This window comes from Atractosteus spatula, chromosome 7 (genome assembly GCF_055471065.1).
Source record: "Atractosteus spatula isolate fAtrSpa1 chromosome 7, fAtrSpa1.hap1, whole genome shotgun sequence".
In the NCBI taxonomy this organism is placed as follows: Eukaryota; Metazoa; Chordata; class Actinopteri; order Semionotiformes; family Lepisosteidae; genus Atractosteus; species Atractosteus spatula.
This window is the reverse complement of record NC_142712.1, coordinates 45,661,824-45,687,490: the sequence shown is the minus strand read 5'-3', so window position 1 is coordinate 45,687,490 and position 25,667 is coordinate 45,661,824. Positions and strand designations below refer to the sequence as shown.

At 38.2% G+C, this 25,667-nt stretch overlaps 1 protein-coding gene across 1 annotated transcript in view; it reads left to right on the top strand.

Moving 5' to 3' along the window:
* adamtsl3 (ADAMTS like 3) overlaps nt 1-25,667 on the top strand; it is a 161,431-nt gene that overhangs the window by 7,688 nt on the left and 128,076 nt on the right. Inside the window, exon 3 of the mRNA XM_088922233.1 lies at nt 17,553-17,672. Coding sequence (XP_088778359.1) covers nt 17,553-17,672 — 120 coding nt within the window. The remainder of the gene's footprint in view (nt 1-17,552; nt 17,673-25,667) is intronic.

The window sequence follows — 25,667 nt, the reverse complement described above, 5'->3', positions numbered from 1 at the left end:
AGCAATTTTATGGTTGACTTAGTGCATGGATTATGACAAGCAGATGTTGGATTAAGTTAATGCTTGGTTGCCCTTTATTGTTAGGTGTTTTTTGAGTGGTCATACAAGTTTTGTGCCTGTGGGTTTAAGGGATAGCTCTCACCCAAGACTTCGCTGACGGTTTTAGCAGTGGTAAGTTTTGAATAAGGATGGAAATCACTTGCCTGTTAGTTATAGTGGGAATCTGACAAACTGCAGGCAGTGTTCAGGCCTGCCAGCTCCTTTCTGTCTCATCTGTCTAAACAATGGAAAAGGCTCAATCCACTGTGTGAACAGGTAAACCCCATTAGGAAATCTAAGCAGCTCTGTGTTTAAGATGCTTAGATATGTTCGAGCAAGTTTTCACCCTGTTGCATTTAGTGTAGGAAAGTCAGTATGATAGGGTCTCTTTCTTGCTTTAATACTGGAAAGCTTTCTGAACCATTTTAGCAGCTTCCTTCAGTCAGAAACAATCATTACTGAACATCAATCTGCTACCGTATTCTGCAGTTCCTCAAAGGGCAGAAATATATCAGACCAAGTCATCAGTGCTTCAGAACACCCAAATGGAGGATCTACAATTTTCATCTGAAAGCCCAGAGATGGAGAATTTCTTTAAAACAGAAAGTTAACAAATCATGTTCTTAGGGCTTCTGGTTTGGTGCAGGGCAGTATCATATTTCTTATATGGAGTATAGTCCATCTAGTATAGTGCAACTAGGCAGTGTTTGTGACCTATTCAAGCAGAATAAAATAGAACAAATAGATTCCTAAGACTCTCATCTAGGGTGGCACAGGCAGTGGTAAGCATTGCTGCCTCCTAGCTCTTGGGACCTGCTATCTGTGTGGAGTTTCATGTTCGCCCCTATGTTTTGTGTGGGTTTCCTCCAGGTACTCTGGTTTCCTCCCACAGTCCAAAACCATACTGGTAGGTTAAATGGCTTCAGGGAACATTGTGTGGTGGATCTGTTTGTGCCCCATGATGGACTGGCTTCCCGTCCACGGTGTATCCTGACTCTAGCCTGTCGCTTGCCTGGTTAAGCTCCAGCTCCCCAATGGCCCTGCATTGTATAAGCAAATGAGAAAATGAAATGGATGGATGGATTCTTTTCTAGGTATAGGTGTAATCACCCTCTGTGAGGTGCTCCTGAGGTTTCTTTTTCGTTTCAACATCTGCAAAAACAGTAGTACTTTAACATTTCAGTCATATAAAACATTATTACAGGTCTCAGGAATTCAAAGCTCCTTGATAGGAATGCAGATCTTAGCTTGGTGACTCCTATCACATGGAGGACTGGGGTGTGGAGGGCTGAGAGGTGAGTGTACGCTTACTCATCACTGTTGTTTAAATACGGGAAGCAGGCGAGGTGTACTACCCCAGTGTGTTTGAACAGCTGGCACAGGAGCACAGCGTCCTGCTCCAGGCTGCGATGTCAGGAGAAGGGGAGCCACAGAGTGGGAATGGTTTCTGTGAATGAGTATGCTGTGTGTTGAGAGCTGATGTATACACTTTATTTCACTGGGGGGGCGGGGCTTCAAGCCAGAGGTTGAAGCCAGAAAGCGAACATTGTTTTTTTCCAAAATTGAGTCAGGATTCACAAAGGATATAAAACATAGTATATAGTACACAAAACTTAGTGGAGAAAAGAAAAAATCTCACATTTTTTGTGAAGTCCTCTTCACTTTCTACATTCATTTCTGTAAAAAGCAACATGGTGAAAACAGTCTGTTGCTCAGAGTGTGATTAGCCTTGTACAACATAGCTCTGAAGAGAGCTTTGAAGAGAGCTATTTTTCCTTGCGAGTGTTATAATAAAGTCTTTTCACTGTTCTTTGGGCCCCTAGCCCTGGATAGGCAGTACAGATCTATGATTTCAAAATGTGAAATTAACTCATAATACAAGCTGTGCCAAGATGTGGCTCAAATCCAAAGAACATTTCATAAATTTGAAAAGTATGAGATCTTCATAGCTGATAGTATTTGCACCAGTTCCAGATTTCATACGCCAGTCAAAGCACTGGGGTTTATAAGCCTTATTGTTCTATTCGAAATTTAAAGCTTTACTTAGGATTTTAAAGATTACTCTTTAATGAAGATAGAATTTTCTTCATAAATTGGAAAAAGGATATCTGTGCAGTCATGAACAACATAATGGAGATGTTTATTGAGTGAACTGATTACTGTATGACTTTCTGTATTATTTCATTCTTGCAAAGTCTTATACTACTGTAAGTATTTATGCAGATTATTATTTAAACTCATATTTCATAGCTTTGTTTTGCAAAGGGGAAAACTTCCATATGTAGTTTTATTAATTTTCTTTACCTTTACTATTAGCTTGTTAACCTGTATGTCTCTTGACTGCTGCAGAGTCCTGGCTCATTGATTTATATTCCCTTTAGGAGCACCAATTGCAGCTGCTTGTAATTGCAATTTTACAGATAAAGCCCTAAATCAATGTAGCACATAAATATGTTTCTTTAGAATGAAAAACTCTTGAGTGCAGCAAAATAATTTCAAAATAGGTCTTAATGAAACACACATGGCATAGATCATGAGAGCCAGCGTTTCTTGCTTTGAGACTCTATTCTTTTCTCCTTGGCTCAGAGAGCAGAGATGTACAGTTCAGTTTCTGCCTTCTGCAGCAATGCTCTGCTTCACAGTGCAGCTCTTGTCTGGCTCAAATCAAAAGGAGTTGCTTTCCTACACAGCTCTGTGCTGGAATGACATGGACAGAACAGAAACATACTGGACGTGGTCTACAGGTCACCCAGAGGTCATATTTATTTGACCATTTTCAGCTCCATGCTGCTGCTGGAGCAGTAAAAGTTTTTTTATGTTATAGTACTTTTGAAAGTTTTACTTTATTTTGTAGTAAAAGACTGTGCAGGTTGTCACGAGTCACAGCTCCAGCGTTGTCTCACAGAGAGCGATGATCCAATCTTTCAGAGATAATGAAACGGAACCTGGAACAGGAAACATGGGTATAACAGCTGGCATATACAAATAACTGGTTTTTTATTTCAGGATTTTTTCAATACTTCAGCTAATAGATAACTAAACTGTTAGAAATTCAAAATCATACGTAAGTAAGTGGACTTTTTAACAATTTGGTATGTTGGTGGTAGAATTATGGTTGCAGCTGTTTATTTATAAGAAAACCTGAATTAAATCAACACTTTGATCCACCCACCAAGTGCAAATTGGAGCCCACTTGTTAGTCTGCTGTTCCCCAGGTAGAAGCAAGAAAAAGACAGCAGGGTTTGAGATTTTACAGTTGACATATGGACCGATGTGATTTAATTGCAACAGAAGGAGGTTATATTGTATCTGAAAATAATTTTAACAAGACACCCTTACAAGTGATGGTAAGACAGCAGGTATGTGCGAGGCTGTGTTTTTAGCAGCTCAGTATTAGAGTGTGGCATCATTAACCCTCAGTTCTCCTGCTGCTGTTATTCTGAAAAATCATTCCCAGCCTGGGCCTTGAGGTTCAGCAGAAGGCAACAGGTGGGTTCTGTATCATCCCGATCTGTTTCCTAAAACAGTTTTCCCTCCTTGAAAACTGTCCCAAAGAGATGTTCCCTCATCTTAGTAATAAACCACAGCTCTGAAACAGCTCCTTCAACTTAAGCTGGTCTGAAGGTAACGTCCCGGTCAAAAGTTCAGTGAAAAGCTCTTTCATGGGTCTTTACAGTGTGGGCATTCATCGTATACTGCAAGCTGTGAGGTGTAAACATGGAAACTGGGTTTTTCACAAAGTGCAATACTATAGAGACACGGACATTCGCAGAGACTTCACTGTGCATTGTATTCCATAGAAGCGAGGGGCTAAAAAGTGTTGAAATCAATTCTTAAAATGCACTGATGTATATTTGTTGCAGAAGTTTCAACTCATGGTCCTGACAAAACAGCAATTGCGAGAGGTGGGGGGTGTTGTGGAATTACCCGTATTCATCTACAGTATGTCCTCTATTCCAGAGGTATCTTATCAGAACTCACTGGTGATCTATTAAGGTCAATGGAGTGGAGCTCAGTCCTTGACCCTTGTCATTCTTTAAGTATGCCATGTACTTGGCCAGGAAGGGCTGCTCTAGTAATAGCTGTAGACTCTAATAGCTGAAGTCTTGAAGTGATCACCCTGTGCAGTGTGCAGGAATCATGGGAGACGGAACTGACTGTGTTCTTAGTCATGAGCACTGCTGATCCTGACTACCAATGTAGCAAGTTATTTCACAAGTGTTGTTAATCCTGTCATTCATATTGTGAACAGATAAAGAGTGACTCTGGTCAGTTATGTCTTTTCCAATAGGTGTTTATTTTTCTTTCCATCTGATGCCTCTGTTTTTTCAAAACATGGCCTTTTCTTTTGGTGCACAGGCTGCGAAATCCGATGGGGAGCCTAAGGAAAAACAGTATGTATTTTTTTTAGATAATAAAGAAGTGTATGAACTTTCACAAGGTTGTCCCTGTGGGGCTCTCTGTAAATTGCTTTTTCAAATGTAGTGTCTACAATTTGCCTTAAAGCAAAGAATGAAATAAATTTGATTAATTCTACATGGTAGATAAAGCCATAGGGCATGTGTGGTGGAAAGGGCAAAAGTTAATATTCAGTACTATATTGAAGTCAGGGGTGTCAGGAGTTTCTTAAGGGTGTTCTGTAAAGCAGAGTGCACCTGTCTGATTTGTTAAGAACTATTTTTGTGGCACAGTTAGCAAAGCCTTAGGAACCAGCAGTGTATTTAACATTTTGGTTGTTTGATTGGATTCATAATTAAGTGCAGTTTTGTTGTCTGAAGATGTTATGTTCTCAGGGTTTTGGGGGTTTCTGCAGTTGCCGGATTAGTATGGCAGTGTGTTCAAGTTATGTTTCCACTGGTTGCCATGGTGAGAGGAGTTTGTGAGTAATGGAGTCAGTATTACATGCTTGCGGTGACATAGGCTTCTCATGTTTAATAAATGGATAACTTTGAGATGCCTCGCATCTTACAACAGAGGTCAGAACAGCTTTTTTGGTAATGTTTTTTGCAGTTCACTCTGCAGGAATAGATAAGTGCCAGTGTTGTTTCAAGGAAAGGATTTATAGTCACCGCGTGTTAATCTAAGCTATTAAACCACACAGAGATTTTTTGTCCATTCATTTCATCCTTAACAGGAAATGATGCTGAGTCTGATGCAGAGATACAGATGCACTCAGTTTGATAATGACATAGTTTACACATTTCAAAATCACTTACAAAAATACCTTGGCTCTCTGTATATGAACAGAATGATTGTACATTGTATGCAACTCAGTTGGGTGCTCACATACAAAATTAAACTATCCATATAAAAGCCTGCAGTAAATGTTGCAGGACATGGTGAGCTTGTTGTTCAAACCAGCTGCCATTTTGCTCCTGTTAATATTGTGTATAATACATATTGTATCTTTTCAGTCCAGAAAGTCAAAGCCTGCAAAATATTAAAATGCCATAATTTCAGTTTCATTTAAACTTTTTATACTGCTCTCTTCCTCTGAGTGAGAGAAGGCCATTGAGTTGTTCAAACCCTGTAGCCTAACTGGTACTGACAGACGCTCAGTTCAGATCAGTGTGATCTCGGTGAGCTGCCAGTGGACACAAATGCCCCTGATTAAACCCCTGTCAATGACAGGGCAGGGGCAGGGTGAAATCCTGTCTGTGGGCACGGACACTGTGAGAGCCAGAGAGAAAAGGACATAGAGAGGGAGAGAGCGAAAACATAGATCGAGCGAGGGAGAGGGATAGGACATCAGGAGAGGGAGAGGGGAAAAGAAATTGAGAGAAGGAGCGAAAGAGAGACAGGGTATAAGCATGGAAAATACCTCCTAAACAACAACTGTCTGGAAAATGTAGTAGACACCTTTCATGTTTGCATTCACACATAACATTTCCCAATTACTTTTCCATAAAATCATTTAACTTATTTTGTTCCTTTAAAAAAATGTAAATCTTTTAAGTTTAACATGCATCAACATCTTTTGTAAATTGTCATTTTGGAATGCCACTGGGAGTTTACATGAATTGCAGATAATATTTGGCATTCTTTTTTTAAAAATATTCTTTTGTAATCTAAATGCTGCACAATCACAAATTTGTATTTATTATTTGAATGCTCGTTTTCAAGCGCTGTCTGATGATTGACCGATTTCCAGTGTGCTGTATCAGGATTAACAGGCCAAGACTGTGCAGCACACAAACGCTTGAAATCATTTGGCACATCTGTTAACTTGAACTTTGTCTATTACTGATTGTAAAAGGTGCATCCCATATGCTAAAAACTCTTAAAGTGATTGCTTAACATACACAATTTTTAAGCAGGTCCTTTCACATGGGCTGCTGTGGCTGGTCTCAAAAAGCAGCAGATTGCTGTTGATCCAGAGAAACAGAACTGTCCTTCCATGAAGAAGGATAAGGCCTTGTCTGTGCATTAAAAGTTCCTGCACTTGAATAGTGTTCCAGGTTTCCTTCAAGCACTATATTTCAAAAACTTTGTAGCCAAAAATAATAGAATATTAAAAAACAGTATATCTCTATCTTTTTTTCTCCATTTATTTTGGGTCATATTGACGTCTTAAATTATGGAGGATGAAAGGACCATTAAACTCAGAACTGTAAATTTCTAGCAGCTGTGTGCTGGTTTTTCCATAGGCTTCATAAAAGTTCTGCACAACGACACCATCAACCTTCCCCCCAGCCGCCCCCCCAACACCATTTGTTAATCTTCCAACCTGTTATTTTTCTACAGCGGGCTTAAGTGACCAGCTGTCACCACACGGTCATATTCAGCCTCATTGTACCACAGTGAGCCTGTTACTTTCAAGATTTGCTAAAAGTTATTTTCTTTGACATCACATCTGCTGCCACCTGTAAAATTGTCTAAATAGCTGCAGTTATGGAGAATGATCAGTGATCAGAAAATGAATTTTTAGGTTCGTATCTTGTTTGGTTTGGTGTTGTCAAATACTGTGATTCAATGTTGAGTTCATTTTCCATTTATTTTCTGAAGAGACTGCAAAGTTAGTATAATGCAGAGCATTCCGCTTTGCAGATAAATTCCTAACAATAAAACAGTTTTGATCATTTTATGTGTACTGTACCTCATTGAAGATCACTGAATTCCACGTTTTCCAAAGCCAAACAACCCACGCTAATTCTGGAATCTGCGCTTTCCAGTGCCAGGTTTCCAGAAATGTGTGAATTCCTCTCACAGTGTGCATGCCATCAGGCACACTTGTGCCTCCTCTTAGGTGGAGACCCTCTGAGAGTTTTATCTCTTGTCAAACAGTACTTATTGTGAAGTGCCTGTAATTGTTTCAGGAAACAAGCTGTGTTGGTATGCTCCTGAGTGTGTGTGAACATTCATACTGTACACACAGCAGCACAGCCTGGCCACTTTCCTTGACACTTTGCTCCAGGTGCCTCTGTTTTCATTTTTGTCTTTATGAAGCCTGTGAAGCCATGAGGAAAGATGATGCAATTTAGCAGTGATGAAAGAGCTTGTGTACCAGGCTGTTTTAGGACAGTTTGCTTGAAATTGAAGAGTGAAGACCTTGAGCACAATTGATATTACCATGAAATAATTTTTAAAAGATCTTTTGTGGGAAATGATTGAAAAGGAGTTGAGTGGTTCTAAAATAGTGAACAAGACGCAGCCTGTCCCTCAAAAGCTAAAAAATAGAAGGAAAGGAAAAACATCATATGTCAGCTGTCAAGGATTTTTCTTCAGGTGGGAGAGGAGTGGGAGGTGTTTAAAAGTCTGGTCTTGTAGCAGATTATTGTAAATTATTGTAAAGAAGCAAAATGAGGGATTAATAAGAGAAAAGATCAAAGCACCCAGGGAGGAGGAGAAGGAATGGTGTAGAAATCTGTAGAAAGCTTTAGTGGAAGGCATTTAAGGTCACTTTGCAGGAAACCTTTGATGAGGCAAAATCCGATTGACGCCTGAAGAAGATTCAACAGTCAAAATGTTGTTTTTTTCTACTTCTCGGTTTGGAATTAGCTTCTACCTGTTCTTTTGTAGCCCATGTGTCAACACATCTCCCCACTTAAACCTGTCCCTCAAACACCTGCTTTAGGTTTTAAGCTTTAGAATAAAAAGACTTGTGAAACTCTAGAGCTGGGCAGCAAAGACACCGAGCCCCTTGTTTGTTATGTGGTGCATGTCTTTTCTTGCTCTGGCAAATATTTCAGTTCAGCCATACTTTTGGTGAGAAATTACCAAATTTATTCTTATTTTTTTTTTATTGTGTCACATTCTTGTTATCTGTTGTAGGTCCGATTTCCCAGTAGTCATCTTTGTCCCTTTAAGAGATTTAATGCTGTCATATACAGTACTATACCAAATATGCTTGAAAGGTTTCTAAACACAGTTACTGAGCATCATGCTGGTCTTGCAGGTGACCATTGATTCCACAGCAGAATGGGGGGTTGGGTGACCAGATGTGGAACAGTGCTCTCTCAGAAAGAAGAATTACCCACTCTGGCAGACCTGACAAATCACTCAGCCCCTTCTGGGAGTTCAAAAAAAGTTGCTGTGGACGAGTCAGGTGTAACAGGTTTTAGGTTTTATTTTTCCATGTGGGTCACAGATAATGTTATCTCTCAAGCAGTAAAGACTACTGTTAATTTCTTATTCTTAAGAATATTTTCAAAAACTAGAGAAGTAAAACATTAAAACTCATACCAACAAACAAGTTGTACATATAACAGACATGCATTCATATTTCATTTTGTGCACATGACAAATGCTGCTGTATGAAAAACATAGTGAAGCGCAACATGTAGGAGATCCACCTGGGCCAAGATGAATAGCCAAAACATAGTTTAAGTGAAAGGACAGCACATCCCAAAGAGATGTAATTTTTTGTTCCAAATGAGATATTGATAGTTTTTCCACTTTGATCTGTCAGACATTGTTTTGCTCACACATGTGGAGTTGATTTTGTTGTTAAAATGTTTGCGGTCTCAAGTTCTTTCAGGGATTGCTGTTTGGACTTCTGCGAAGAGAAACGAAGGGGCAGAGTGCGATGAGACACATGTCAGAAACCGGGTGGGGGTGGGCTGAGGAGAGTGCTCTAAACTATTTCCGCTCTTCTTATGTCATCACCTGAGGGATACTTACGTTATTTTGTTTCGGGAAAGAAGTACGAAAGACATCAGCAACTTTGCCCCTGGTAAGTGGCCTTTGTGCTTGTGGGGATCCTGTGTGAATTAAGAGGTCAGGGGTTTTCCCAGGCAGATGGGACTTGTTTAGGGTAAATGAGAGTCCAGAAATAGTGATGTGAGGGAAACTGTCCGTCTGGAAGATAGATCAGTCATATAAGGTCAGGGGCTGCTCTCTGCCTTTGTTGCTCCTGATGGATGGTTGATACCTGCCTTTGATTTAGAACCCACCAAACCTGAGCACCTGCAATAGGAAATAGACCGTAGATAAGCTGTTAGGGTAAGCTGGGAATTTAGTGCAATAGCACTAAGCATGTAAGACTAGAAAAGGCCAATAAATGTCTGCTAGTGTTTAATGGTAATATATTTCAGTGAACGTACAGTACAGCAAGCAGTTTTTCATTCAGAGGCTTTGTTTGAGTGAAGTCTGTACATCACATGTATATTTGAATGAAATATCTTTGGAACGCTTCACAGCTGGGCATTGTTTTTAAGACAGGAGTGAATCTGTTTTGACTGTCAAAGAAATTCACCAAAATGGGATATCATTGGAAGGGGGTGAATACTTTTTCAGACACTGTATACTGAGCATAAAAAGACGCCTGTTGCTTACAACTGCAACAAATACATAAGGTTAATATACCAGAAAAGGTAAAAATCTTTTTTGTTCCAGGAGCACTGAATATACATGACACACATAAATGAAATATGGTGATTAGCATTGTTGATTAAGAGGGTGTCTACTGTGAAAGTCACAGACCAATAGAGTGAGGATACCAGCAATAAAAAGGTGTACAGTACATCTTTAGTCTATGCTTTTCACCAGGTTATAGATGTGTGATTCTCTTTCAATCCTCTAATAGAGCCTGGACAAGCATGTGCATGTCTGTTTGTCTCTAAACCCTAGATTCCATTCAGTCTTATATTTGTATAGCGCCCTGTCAAATACAGTATGCCCCGAGTGCTTTCACAGGTTTTTAGACAGATTATACTGATTAAGTGTAAGTGAATGGAAAGAGGTTTAGTATATCATACAGTAACTTTGTATCCATCAGGCATGAGGGAAAGAAAAACAAACTCCATCCATCCATTTTCCTAAGCGCTTTATCCAGTACAGGGTCAAGGGGGAGCTGAAGCCTCAACTGGCAAGCAACAGGCTCAAGGCAGGATATACTATACCCTGTATGGGATGCCAGTCAATTGTAGGTCACATACAAACACAAACACAAACACAAACACAGGCAAACACACACACTCTCTTACCTGGTCCAATTTTTTCAAGAAGCCAAGTAGCCTACTGTACCAGTATGTCTTTGGACAGTGTGAGGAAACCAAAGCACCTTGAGGAATCTCACACAAACACAGGGATAATATTCAGTACAAACTCAATGCAGATAGCACCCCAGGAATTGACCCCAGGTCCCCAGCACTGTGAGGCAGCAATGCTAACAACTGTAGCAACATACCACCCCAAAAATTGATTCAGTATCTAAAATATCTACAGTGTATACTTTATTTTCTGAAAACATACATAATGGAGCGATACGTTTCTTTTGATGCTCTACATACTGTACAGGAATATCAGGGGTCACAATGAACAACTAAAAAACTTTATGATCAAACCATTTGTCCTTAAAGTTATATCTTTTCGGATGTCTTTCAAAGTAATGCATATATATGTAAAAGCATTAATTCTGTGATGGAGGAAAATAGACTGCCAATCATACTGCCAACATCTGTTTTTCAGTTCTTTCGAAGCACTCCATCCAGTGTGCATACTGTAATAAAGGAGTGCTCCACTCTGTGGTATTATACCAATGTTTGAAAATGTACTTAATATTATTTTTTTTGTGTGGAATAATCCTTTATTTAAAAGTAAAAGGTGAAGCATTCTATGTTCTAAGTGCTTGGATCTTGCCTGCAGCTATTAACTCACTGACTGTGTGCTGGATGTTACCCCAGTCTGACTCATTACCTGCTGATCTTCTAAAATACAATAAGCACTTTGTATGTATAAAAGAACCAAAAACTCATAAATCCATCTTTCTTGCTTGGGCAATGCACATATCTGTGCTTACTTCTTGAGGGCTATAGGATAATGACTGATAGAGTACTGGCAGACACTTTGACATTCATCTTGATTGTTGCTGACTTGGAAAGCCTTTCATAGAAAAAAAAACATTACAGGCAGAATAACAATGAAGACAAATGTCCATCCTTATGGGTATTGTTTCAGTTAATGAACATCAAAGTTTTATCCATAATGCTTTGTAAAAAATATGAGAGGAATTTTAAAGTGCTTTCACTGGGTCAGCTTTCATCCATGCTTTGGCATCGCTGATTAATTTTCTAAAAGTGTTAATGATGTGAGTTACGTGTTATAAGTAAAATCAGATTTTAGTGCATCCGTGCACACGTGTTCAAACAGGACAGCAACAGACATCATTAGTTCAAACAAGCAGGTAAAATGGGGCACTTAAATTCTGTCTTCGGGCCAGACTTTAGAATAGCTAAAATTGAATAGCTGAGATGGCCCATGAAATAACATGTCTATAAGAAGACAGCACAGATTAAACATTGATATTATTTATACCCAAGCTAAGCCACAATGTTTTTTCACTAAACCCTGATTCTAACAGAATGTTGGTATAGAGCTGTGCAGTTAATTGGAATTTGTTTTTACTGTAAGTCAATGTTACAGATCATTTGGATCTCTTCTGTCAGTTGTCAGTGAAGTTTCATGATAATGTGTAGTATAGCCCATGATTCCTGACTAAAAGTAAAATAGAAATCTGTGCTACGGACAGGAAAGCTGATGTAAATTAACAAACAAGACCCACATTTGTTAAAGCATGTGATCCTTATGTATCATCAAAGGCAACAACAGACTAATTTTGATTCAGTCTCAAGGGTGAACAAGGAGTGGTTGGTGGGTGAAAAAATACAAGCAGGAAGTGTAATTCTGGCTTCAAGAAGCTACTGAACATAAGGGACAGACTGCAGGTGGCATTACTTATGACATTCAAGTAGGGAGCTGTGTCAGCATGTGTAGGCTGCAAAGGAAGAAGTGAAGGTTTATTCCACAATGAAAAGAAAAGAGACACAACGTTTTGGCTGTGGGGCCTTCTTCAGGTGTCTTCTTCACACCCGAAGAAGGCTCCACAGCCGGGATGTTGTGTCTCTCTTCTTTTCTTCATGAAATAAACCTTTACTTGTTCCTTTCTTATGAGATGTCCACTGAGTGGGACCACATCTCTAAAGAAACCCATGAATATCTAGCAGAACCAAAACCATTATAACTCCAATTGTTACTGGAGGTGAACCAACCCTCTATTTATTCTCTATTTTGTTTTCTACTTGTATGTGTTGACAGTATATATAAATATATAAATGTAAGCTGAGATCAGGAACAGTTATTTCATAATATTTTCCATAGCCTCATAAATAAACAAGCAGTCAAAAAAATTGTAACTAGATACAGTGCCAAGAAAAAAAATGTGTGTTTTTGTATCCCAAAGATAAATATGGAAATTTCACAGTTTTACCATAATAGCTTTCTTGAATCTAGTCTTTATGTAAATATCCAATAGGGATTTTAGTAACCAATTCAATGTCTCTTGAAACAAAACATTGTAGGAATTAAACAATGAGTAATAAAGGTACAGGGGATGTGAAAACGTTAGTGAACCCCAGGTTTCATAAGGGAATTATTAGAATCAGTTGTTTAAATAATCAGGTAGATCTTGTGGACTGAGTTTTGAAAACAAAATGTGTTTGGTCTTCACCATATAAATATGTGGAAAAAAGTCCTGCCATGATCTAAGGAAATCTCCGAGGACCTCAGAAACATATAGTTTCTTAACCAGATAGTCTACAAATGAATAAAGCTCAGCACCATAGTCACTTTTCCCAGGAGCGATCCTCCTGCCAAAATCTCTCAAATAACATACCATTAAATTATAAAAGAAGTTACAGAAAACATCAGAGTAACATCCCAGGAACTGCAGGCAACTCTTGACTTGGCTAATATGACTGTTCATGACTCAACATCAAAAAACAATTTAAAAAGAATGGTGTTCACAGATAGCAAGGAGAAAACCACTACTCTGCAAAAATAACATTGCTACCTGCCTAATGTTTGTATATAGAGCTCACAGATCAAAGATGATCCACGAAGCTTCTGGAACAATGTTCTCTGGATGAGACAAAGGTAGAACTGTTTGGCCTGTTTCAAAGTAAAGCAAGCACAGCTTGCAAACTGAAGAACCTCATCCCATTCATCAAGCATGGTGGAGTGTGATGGTCTGGGCTGCTTTGCTGCCTCAGGACTGGGACAGTGTGCCATCATTGACACAACCATGAGTTCTGTATTGTTTCAGAAGATTCTAGAAGAGAATGTCAGGCCATCCATCCATGACCTGAAACTGAAATGAAAGTGGGTCTTGCATCAAGACAATCATCCTAAACATACTTTACAAGCAGCTCTACAAAAGGAGGACTTCAGAAGAAGAACATCTCCGTTTCACATTGGCCTAGTCATCCTAATCAAGTCCGGAACTAAACCCCATCGAAACGTTGTGGCAAGACCTGGAGAGAGCTCCCCATGCAAGGCATCCTTCAAATGTTGTAGGAGTTCTGTAAGTAGGAAAGGGCCAAAATTCCTCAAAACCAATATGAGACACTGACCAGCAGTTACGGGAAACATTTAGTTGCTGTCATTGCTGCTCAAGGTGGTGCTACCAGTTACGGAATCGAAAGGTCCACATAACTTTTTCATATTGAATGTTGCATCATTTAAGGATTTTACTTTATGTATTATTAGGACTTAGATTAAGATTTAATAATACAATAAACAAGGTAGTCTTGCTAAGGCATCAACCACAACAGGACTCTAATAAATGTATTACTCTCTTGGCTATGGCTTCTGTGCTGTCCTGGAATTGTTTTTCTTTTGTTTGGCATTCACGTATCTCTTTACATTCATGTTTGTGCAAACCGACACAGAAATACTGTCTGTTTCTTCTCCCATCAAATGACCCATTTCCTGTATGCTGCAGTGTAATTGCAAATTCAAATGTATTTAATGTAAGCATAAGCTAAAAACTTTCAAGGTTTTTATGCTTTAAGATCCAATGATCGACTAACAATAACAGTAACAGTAAACCAACAGGGATACGATTTAAGTCAAGTAATCATAAATGTATTTTGTTCAATATTTAACAGTGAGGCATAAACCTACTGTATGTAGAGTACATGTTTCTGCTGTGTCATTTCTGCTTCTCACAGAACTGGTAAAAGACAAATGTTTAACCCAGGAATGCTCAATGATAGGGTGTTTCACTTTATGTATACAAAAGACATTATATGTGCTCCTTTAGATTAATTCATTTGCACAAAGCGCAGTGTGATATTCTTCTGTTGTTAAAGACAATGCTACTTAGGATGGGATAGTATTAATACATATATATTGAAAAATATGATTATATTAGGAAATATTGTTCACAAAGTAATTATCCTGTTTTAACTCAATGGTATCTCATTTAAACACATCAAGTATTTAGTTTAAATGCAAAATTATTGAAAAAAATTATTGAAATGCAAAAACATATTTTTACTTTTTTTGTGGTGCTAATAGGCTTCAGTAGTTTTGCCCAGATTGGCTAACTGGTAGCTCCAGTCATTGGAAGTGAGCATCAAGCTGATCGATTTTTGTGAATCATAATGAATCATTATGCACCTGTGAATACTCATATGTGTTAAATTTAACCGATTTTGAGCTATAAAAGCCAAAAATGACATAATTGTTGAGGTATGATGTTAAAAAATAACAGTGAGAACAGAAAGTGATTACATTATCTTTTTTCTGATGACTCATAACTAAACAAGCAGTCAAAATGTTTAGCTTTAACAGAATTGCTTATATATACTGGACATACATTGGCATAGGAGATTAGAATGTGCTTAAATTGTTTTTTGTTTCACAATAAGAAAGACAAATTCACAGCATTTCCCCATGCATGAGCTCAATTATTAGTTTTTTTGACAAATTATTATGAAACCAATACCATTATCAAGCCATTTGTAATACTTTTTATGTTGTTCTGGCAGACATTAGGACATAATATATGTGTGTATTATGAAACCTGTGGAGAAAGTCACAAAATAAATTTCTTCTTAGTGCCATTTGGTTAAAAACTTTAAGACTGAGAATGGGACAAGCCAAACAATTAAGCAGCAGAGATAGAGCAGACATCATCAGCACAATCATTAGGGTGGAGCGGTGGCTCTGTGGCTAAGGCTCTGCCCCTGTGGCTGGAAGGTTGCCGGTTCAAATCCCGCAGCCGGCAGAGGAGTCCCACTCCCTTGGGCTCCTGAGCAAGGCCCTTCACCCCAACTGCTCCAGGGGCGCTGTACAATAGCTGACCCTGCACTCTGACCTCACGCTTCTCTCTCCCTGTCTGTGTGTCTGTGTCTCATGGAGAGCAAGCTGGGGTATGCGAAAAGACGAATTCCTAATGCAAGAAATTGTATAGGGCTAATAAAGTGATGTTATGTTGTTAACTCAAAGATTAACTGCATTTACTATAAAGACGACTAGTTCTATACTGTATTAGCAGTCTACTCTAAAGTGACCTGTGTGACTCTGGGTCAAACATCTGTTTTAGACAACACTGTCGATGATAATGTATGACTGCAATATTTCAATGTAAGTTTTTAGAAGGAGTTCATATAACTTTCTTTAACTTCCAGATTCTCATGAGGGATTTTGCATCCTCATCAGTCAGAGATACAGTAGTTTCCCAAGCTCAAGTGGGAGCCGAAAACCACATTGCAGGATTTACATCACAAAACAAACGCAAACACAAACGAGTGACGATGCTAGATGTTTCAGACTTGGAACCGGTTCTAACCTAAATAAACAGTTTTATGTGTTAGTAAGTCACGTGTTTTTAGAGCTGCTGGAAGTAGAAATGATTTAGTACAATTTGAACAGTGATAAAATGTCCTTGAATTGTAACTTGAATGTTTCTGGGCTGATTAATTGATTATTTTTAGTGTGGCTTGTTCATGAATTGAGAGGCAGGCAGGGAGAGTAAATACTGGTTAATATTTTTTTTTCCATTGATTTATGAGGTGTTTGGTTGAATGGGTCAACATGTGGTACAGGACATGTGGCAAATATACATGGAATATGGAGCTCCGCATTCATACATTTGGAATTAACTTCCGTGTTTGCAATTAACATCCGCTCAGAAAGGAATAACAGATTTGTGCCGAAGACTTGAGGTTCTCTGGGAATTGATCATTGAAATATTGATTATTAATGGAAAAGTTGAATTTCTAAATTCTAGAAAATGTCTTTAAAATTAGATGAAGTTGTGTTTTCGCATCTCACTATAATTGCTTCTGTATTTTGTTAAAAGCCTACTGTACATCATCTCACTGAGTAACCATCAAATTAGGAAACACCGTGTGTAAGGACACATACAGAGGAGACCATTCAGTCTGTGTTGTTCACTTGTACAGCTGGTATTAATTGTTTCAGTTCATTCTGTTAACACTGCACATTATATTGAATGGTAGATATATTTGAATTCATTATGAGAACGATATCTTTTTGGAAAGGGTCTTAAGTGCTATAAATGTGAATTTAAGCAACTTTGACTAAGAAGAAATTTACAGTTATTTATTTCAAGAACCTGTGTAACACATTTAAACTAAATGTGTCTCATTTAGAGAGCAAACTGGAAGAAAAAGGAAACATTTTAAGGTGTGGTTACCAACAGGGGTGTGGTCCCTTAAGTGCTGTCCAAAAACCTGCCATTTATGCAGAAGTATTATAAATACTGTGTTTGTCTAATGCATGGGTCCCACCTTTCTCTCTGTTTCTCAGTGTGAGATCAGATCAAGCCTGTGGAGAAGAATTATACTGTATTGCGCCAGTTAAGCCTTAATTAGATCAATTTAACACTTATTCTCTCCCAGGTACTGAAGGGGAGATAGAAATACCGCTGGATTTTGGATGCCAAAACAGGAGCTCATTAGATGTTGCTCTAAGAAACAAACATTTAAAACAAATCTTTGATTTTTGGTAAAACTCCTACTTTTCAGGCAGTGTTCCAGCCCTATTTAAAGAACACTTTAAGACAATTTATGAAAGCTGTTCTCCTGTAAAACTGTAACCAGAAGGTATAAGGCAGAGAATGTTTTAATGCCCTTGTCAACTGTAAAATTTTAAAAATACCATTATCACTTCAGTGGGCTAATCCCTTCAAAGCTGTGTAAGAAAAATGTGTTATTTAACATCTTTGCAGTCTTTTAATTGGACATTGTTTTTTTTTTGTCTTACAGAGGGGAGCAGGCCAGTCACAAAGTGCTTACTTCCTTCCAGAATTTGCACTGTCTCCGCAGGGGAGCTTTCTTGAAGACACAACAGGGGAGCAGTTTCTGACATATCGTTACGACGATCAGGTCAGAGGAACATTTCAAAGTTAAACCTTTCCATGGTTTTTCTGAAGAGCAGTTGAGAAATACTTTTCAGAGCTAACTGAAAATCCATGTGTAAACTATCAAGGCAATCAAGCCATTTACTGAACAGCTTTGCTTTTTTATGGTCTTGGTTAGATACCTTTAAAACATTTTACAAGGCTGTAGAAAATTACAGGATTGCTTAAAGGTATATTGAAAAGTCACTCCCATGCATACAAAAAAGAGAACTTAGCTGACTCAGAAGACATAGCTGCTGACCTCTCTTCGTTTGGGTCCAGTTTAAATCCAAGAGGATGTTTATTTAGAGAGGCCTTTACAGTATTTCAGGTTTACCCAAGAAATTTTCTGGGTTAATAGCATTTTAACTGTGCTTCTCTGTGCTCTTCTGAACCGTTATCTGTTTACCTATTACATTATTGCTTCTAAAAATGACTGCTGGAAGAGCTCTCCACGTTCACAGTTGGGCAATGCTATATATTTTTAACATTACTGCATCATTTTCTTTAGTAAAACTGGAAAGAGTTTTGGCTTCCAAAAGACCTGATGTATGAAAATTGCAATACTGTTTTCAGTTCAGAAGTTTCAGTTCAAACCCCAGAAACAAGATAAGAGCATTTATCAATGTCTGCCTTGAACCCACCTGGTTTGAGGGGTGACCAGTTGGTCAGATGGATGTGAAAGACAGGACCCTCTACAATGAGCCGAAGACCTATTGCATTGACAGATGGTAGGAAGGTGTTTCTGTGATGAATGCTGGGAAATAGATACCTGTAAATATACTTTAGAGAGACAGTGAGATGAGGTGGGAAAAGAGGTTTTCCCTTTTCCTGATCCTTAATCCTTAATTCTGAACTTTTAATTTAGTATAAGCATTTTGTTTTAGCGTGGAGCTTAATGGTTAACACTGGTGCTTCCAGGATCCACAACTGACTTCTGACTTCTGTCTATTCAGTGTCACACATTGAGGGCACTTATGTGGCACCCAGAGATCTTTTCTTTTAGTAAAAGGAAATGCTGTGCAGAATTTCCGGCACGTTTCATTTTGCTGAAAGAGGAAACCTGACAACAATCTGAAAAGGGGTGCTTTACATTGTGGGCTGGGAATTGGGGAAAAGGAACAGTTTCCTGTTTTTTTCGAGTTTGCTTGTAGACAATGAATGAGATACAGATGTCATGTCAAGGGAGCTGGAAGCTTCGTTATTTGGAATGTAAATCTGTTTATTTTTTTACACATGAGATGAAGATGTTTAAAAATACAAAAAATGGTCTTCACTCTTGTTTTGCAAATAAAAGTGTAGAACAGTATTTTGTAAAATGTGTTGCATTTCATTTAATACAGAACAACAATGGCCTAGCAGTGCTCCAAACACAACACCCTCCTCTTACCGAATGCAGCAATGCCACATTTCTGAAGTTTATTATCATGTTTCTTACAGTTAACAAATATTATTTATATTTCTTGTGAGACCCATTTAAAAGTATTTTTGCTTTTTTATTTTTTTGCTTTTTGCTAACTCAGGAATAGTTATTTTTCTCATTTTTTTTAAAAACAAAAATGATTAAGAACCGCTGATTAAGGCAATATGTTAATATACTGTAGATAGACAGTGAATTTAGAAAATGCTCAGAATCATAGAAAAATATATTGACTACACACTCAGAAAACAAATCAGTAGTATGTGTATTTTTCTTTCTTCTATGACACTTCTCACTTCTTATATGACACTAGTGCGAATTTTCATTCTTAACCATGTTCAAGTATGTAATCTAGATGGAGTTAAAGTGCTGTTTTCATTAGCTCCAGCACAGTACTTGTCACTGTACTGCTGATTTTGTAAATTAAACAGGCTTTGCTTGGAACGTACACTGTGTTTTTTAAAACCAAATACCATGCAAACCTTAAGCCCTCACTGAGTTTCTAAATGTGCAGTAATTCACATTTCCTTCCTTTAAGGAACAGCTCGTTGTTCGTAATTGTCCGTGAGAGTAAAATAGATGGCATGCTACTTTGGTGTTTCATGTGTTTAACCTGGTCGTGAAGGAAGGAGATTTTGATTGAGGGATCTGGGCTTGAGCATATTGAGAGGAAATGGATATTATGACAAACTGAACAAAGGTCAAAGGTTATGCTAACAGCAAAAGGGGGCAACATGTCTAATTTTATTGCCAGGTGCCTGTTACAAAGAGCTGCTCCTTGATTTTGAGAATGAGTAAATGAATAGTATGGCAAATGTTTTAATAAATAAGCACGGAGAAGTTAGAACAAATGAATAACTGTTTTAGCTGTAGTTCTGAAAAAGGCTAGGATCAGAGTTGCAAACCAGCAAAGGCTAGTATCAGATAACATTGAAGCATAACAGTTCAAACTGGAGTTCAAATGAAGATGGAGTAACAAAATAAATGAGATCTTTGAAAATATGAAGGAATGATAATAAAACAGATGGAAAAAGAAATTTCAGGTGGATTTGTCACTGTGTGACAAAAGCAGCAAACCAACAAAGGCTATATTAGCTCTTAGAAATCCATCTGAGATTTTTCATTGTAATATGACTATACTTAAGTTAATTGATACAAATTTCTATACTTTTTAAAAGCATGATTCGATTTTATAGACATTAAAGCTTCTCTGCAGCACTGTGTGCAGGTGAAAAGATTATTTTGATACGGGAATTAAGACAATAATATTATTTTGAACTAATAGCTGAACTTTCAGTGGCTTCTGAAGTCATCTTATGAATATTTCACATTTTAATTAAAGTATATTTTTAGATTTATTTCATGGAAAGACTGCTAGAGACATTTATGCATCTTTAGGTTTCTTGCCAGTTGAAGTGCTGACTCATCACACTATTGACTGTACTATTGTTTTGCTACAGGGGTGACAGTGGTTTTCTTCTAGAAATAGATGGTGAGAACCACAGAAAAGAATTTTTATATGACCGTATCTAAAGGGCTGTTGAACGAATCTCTGTTTCCTGGCTGGCTTAAGTACTATCAGTGGCAAACCTCACCCCCGAAATGCCTGGAAGTCCTTTCAAAAAGATCATTGTACTTGAAGCAGAGACTGTATCAATGGCTGGTACTATATATAGTCTTACATACAGTGTACTATTCTGGTGAGTTCAAACTGGAGTCCACATGTAGATGGAAACAAAGCACAAATGCGATCTTCAAAAAAGTGAAAAAATGATGTTTGATCAGAAAACAAATTCCAGGTCTTAATAAAATGGAAATTAAATGGATTTATTTTCACTGTATGACAGGACTTGCAAGAGGACTTATAGTCTTCTTGCAGTCAGAATCCTCCTCTAGAACAATGCTCTGGATTAGATTCGTCTGGGACATCGTTAGTGGCAGGGTGATGTGAGTGGTGGAGCAGGGGCTCAGCCTCTGGCTCAGGGAGGTTTAGGACATTGTTAAAGCCTCTGTCTTAATTAATGATTGATCTGGTCTTGTATTCTTGAAAAACAACTGGGTAACAGTATCATGAAGGCATTCTGAACCCTGGGTGTGACAGAGTTTAGTTATAATAATAATATCATCACTTTATTAACCCTTTACAATTTCTTGCATTAGGAATTGTCTTTTCACATACCCCAGCTTGCTCTCCATGAGACAAACAGACAGGGAGAGAGCCTGGGGTCAGAGCTCAGGGTCAGCCATTGTACAGCACCCCTGGAGCAGTTGGGGTTAAGGGCCTTGCTCAGGGGCCCAACGGAGTAGGATTCCTCTGCCAGCTGCGGGATTTGAACTGGCAACTTTCCAGCCACAGGCGCAGATCCTTAACCACAGAGCCACCGCTCCGCCCCAAGTTCTGATAAGTTATCAAATTAATTAAATTAATCAATTATAATAATGCCTTTCACACAGAAAAAAAATAAAATAAAAACAAATCCTTGTGAATTATATGATGGTAAATTGAGATAGGTGGAGTAGTCTTGAAGTGACATCATCCATCAGCAGGTTATTATTAGGCAGATGTATGGGACCATCTGCCTAAGATGGAGATGGGGGATGGAGCTCAGAGGACAGAGAAGTTTTGGAGCCCTCCTGCGCAAGTGGGGAAATCCTTTTTGCTTGGTACTACTGTCATAACTGCTTGTCTGACATAAAGAGCATTTTAGGGGCCCTCTGACAGGCAAATCAGTGCAAGTTACCACAAAGAGCCAGAGGGGAGGTGAAAGAGAAGAGAATTGGGGGGACGGTGTTGTAATGTTTTGTTCTTTTTTGGGAAATTGTTCAATAAAACAATGATTTTAGAAAGAAAGAGACAGCTCTCTTCAGCGACCTGGAATTGTGTGGCTTTCAACGGTCTAAGAAATATTTTATATGATGATTTATCAGAAAACAATAGTTTATTGTGATGTTGTAATAACCGCAACAGGACTGTTTCAAAATGTGCTGCCGTTCAACCGAAACGACGGCATACCAGAAATCAAACAGGCAGGACTTTATAGATATTCCACTGGGAAGCTGGCCTGGATGATTTGACTCGGTCACCGACTGGCTGTTGGCTCACAGAATTTGGAGCTCTGCCATCGAGGTCGATCTGTAAGTGATTGAAATTGAGCTCCTTGACTTTTTCGTGAAATCTGGGGCCGCACAGAAACGGCAAGCCTCTTTCAATAAACGCTTCCCCGTACCTACCAGGTTCTAACCATTTTACAAGGGCTTTTCTCAAGCAGATTGGAAGCATGCGCTGGGAGTCGTTATTCCAGGTAATTTCGGGTCTCTCCTGATAAATTGCTTTCTGGCGGAGGACTGTATTATTGTAACCCTACTCCAGAACTGGCTCCAGAGTTTTGCCGAGGGACCTGTGGCAGAGTCCCGTTTATGCTATTAAAGATTTTTAAATGGTTTAGGTGCATGGCGGTGCAACAGCATGCCTTCCCAGAAAGCTCATGATTTACTCTGGCGTGAGCACAAGCGCAGCCTACAGCGGGTGAGGTTCTGCAGGACTGTGGTCGACGCACAGCACTCATACAAATAAAGGGATGAATCTGTTATTAAGAACAAGGGTATGATCTGAAGCTAACATGTGCTCTCTTCTCTGGGTATAGATTGGTATTCACAGTCTAGAATACTGAAGGTTTGTGGATTTAATGATCCAAATCTACTGGAGGGGAATTTTGTCTGTAAAATTAGAAGTACCTAACTCTTCCAGCAAAATTGGGAAATGCACAAATAATAGAACAAGGTGAAAATACTGCTTAGGTTTATAATTCTGAACTATTCGTGGTGTTCTATATGGGGAGCTCAATTGCTTATGATGGGTGTTATTTTTGCTTCGTATGGTTTAGCAAATTGCATACAGTATATTTACAGTATGACACATGACATAAAGAGCTTGTATACTTATGATAAAACACAGAAACAATTTTCATTGAGTGTGTTGATTGCAATTGTTAAAAAATAAGTCAAAAGATCCAGAAACATACAGCATATGTATCTCTACCACATATAGGGTTTTTGAGCCTAGAAATATCTTCCATGATTTATAAGACATTCAAGAATATTAATCCACACCTTCACCCCTATTAGTCCATCAAACTGAGGGTTTACTGTAATTTTTTCCAACAACAGCCTTTAGGAAATGAACCAATGAGCCATCTTTCCAGTTGTCTTCAGTGAAAAAAGTATCTGAGGTCTTGGTGTAAAGCACATTCAGATTGTTTGTATTGGGTGTATCTCTTTTAGCTCTTGCAAAATTAGTTAGAAATCTCACATTGATAGAATAGTAATGTTTGCATAATATGTGTTATTGATAATGTGTGCATAATATGTTTGTGTTAATACCTTATTATTACAACATGGGAGAATCCCTTCCACTATAGATTAGTGATTTCCAGAAGCCAGGTTTTTTCTTTTTACTGTTGATAAAATACTGTTCTTCATTTTTTCCCATTTTTATCATATCTTCATTGTTTTACATGTTGGTTAGACAGGCTAGTTCCTGCTTCCTCATGATATTGTCAGGAAAAAAATTAATGGAAGGATATTTTTCAGAGATAATCTTAATTATCTGGATAATTCTACACTTGCAGTGTAGAAAAGCAGTCTTACTAATAAAGAGACAATATGAAATCCACATTTACATTATATCACTTCATTGAGTTTTGAAGAGAAAAACAAAACTAATGCCCAGATGAATAACTGCAGCAGGCATGTTACTTTTAGGTGTGGTTTTGCCATTGATATTTTGATTTATATCAAACCTGGAATCCCAGACTGTTCACCACCATTACTGAGCCCAGCTATCAGAGGGAGAATCACCTTTATGCTGCAGTATGTTCTCATTACTTTCAGACCTGATTATCTCTTGACTCATTGCATGCACAGTACCTGTACTACAATGCCTCACATGAGGACATATATTGGAGGTCCCTGCTGAATTCTTGTTGCACTTTCAGGAAGAATGTCCTGATACAGATATACTGTATGTGCAGCAGTGAAAAAGGGATTGTGTTCTCCCAAAATGACTTTTGTTGAGCAATGATCCTTGAAGTTAAATTTGAGATTCTACTATAAAAGATTCAACAAAAACATTTTGAAGTCTGGGTTTCACACGGCAAAACTGGTGATTATGGATCCTCTGCTGCGTGCCGAGGGTAGCCACAACCCAAGTACTCTGCCCACTGACACCAAAAACTGGTAATAGGAAAACCATGTTTTGTGTTTCTGGATGTTAAGGTCAGAAGCAGTAGTTTTTGTTCATTATAAATCACTATGTTTGGTAAACAGTATATTTGAGGCATATCTAATGTCTTTTCCTGTTTTACTCTGCCTACTTAAAATATTTTTTCTTTAAAGAGCATTACCACTTGCAACAAATGAGGCCAAGGACAGTCTCTCAAAACAGCTTCTGTGAAATTCCATAGTTATATACAAAGACTGCAACTGAATGACAGGTGTACCAAAGAGTTTGTGAAAAGGTAAATTGGAGTTTAAATCTAACAGCGAATAGTTGTGATGTTTCTTTTGTACACAAAGTGAGCCTAAACTGAAACACACTTCAGCCACACCCTGGACTAAGTCCACTGTCCACCGTTGATGATAATAATGGCAAAAGAGAAAGGACTTAATCTTATGTTGAAAATGTAAAGAACCTTTGGCTGTACTTTATTGCTTTTAATGCAAATACATTTATTCTGACACTACTGTATACAGTAATCCCTTATTATACGATCTTAATTTGTACCTCAAAAACGTGAAAGTGAAAACTTGTACAATGGACATTTAATTCCTCTCAGTTCCTGTGTTATGATCTCCAATTAGTTCCAGAACTCAAAAATTTCTCCTCAAAACCCCAAACTTTACCTTAATACAGTAGAGAATGTTACCTATGAAAGTAGTGTGTATGAAGCCAATTACCTTCTTGGTTAATTATTCAAGTAACTTGATTTTATTTTTAAAAAGTTAAAATGTAACAAACAATAAAAAGAAAATTCATCATCAAAGAAGATGTGAGAAAGAATCTCTGTTCTGATATATAAGTAAATAAATAGGTAGGAATTACTACTATTCATTTCAAATAAACAAAAACACATATAGTGGTTTCTCCTATAGCGAGAAGAATACTCTGCACCTGTCTGGTAAAGATCATCACACACTCACAGAGTAGACACCCAGCTTAATGCCACCATGCACATCATCACTGGAACCCTACAAATGACCCACAAAATGATCAAAAAGGTCCAAAAGTATACCTGCACCTGTCACTTTCACAGTTTTTTAGAGGCTACTTGGTTTTCTCTGTACTTTTGTACTCATTTGTGTAGTTGTGTACTCTTGTGTAAGCTTGTGTACTCATTCTTCTAGGTCTGTGGACAGCATAGCTTCATGAAGGAGAACTGGGACCCTGGGCTTAGGCAAAAAAGACGTCAGATTGACATGGTATTCAGAGGCAGTTTGTATTTAAAGGTCCTTGACATTGAGCAAATTGCAGATGCCAGAAAAGTGGACAATGGCATCATTTTG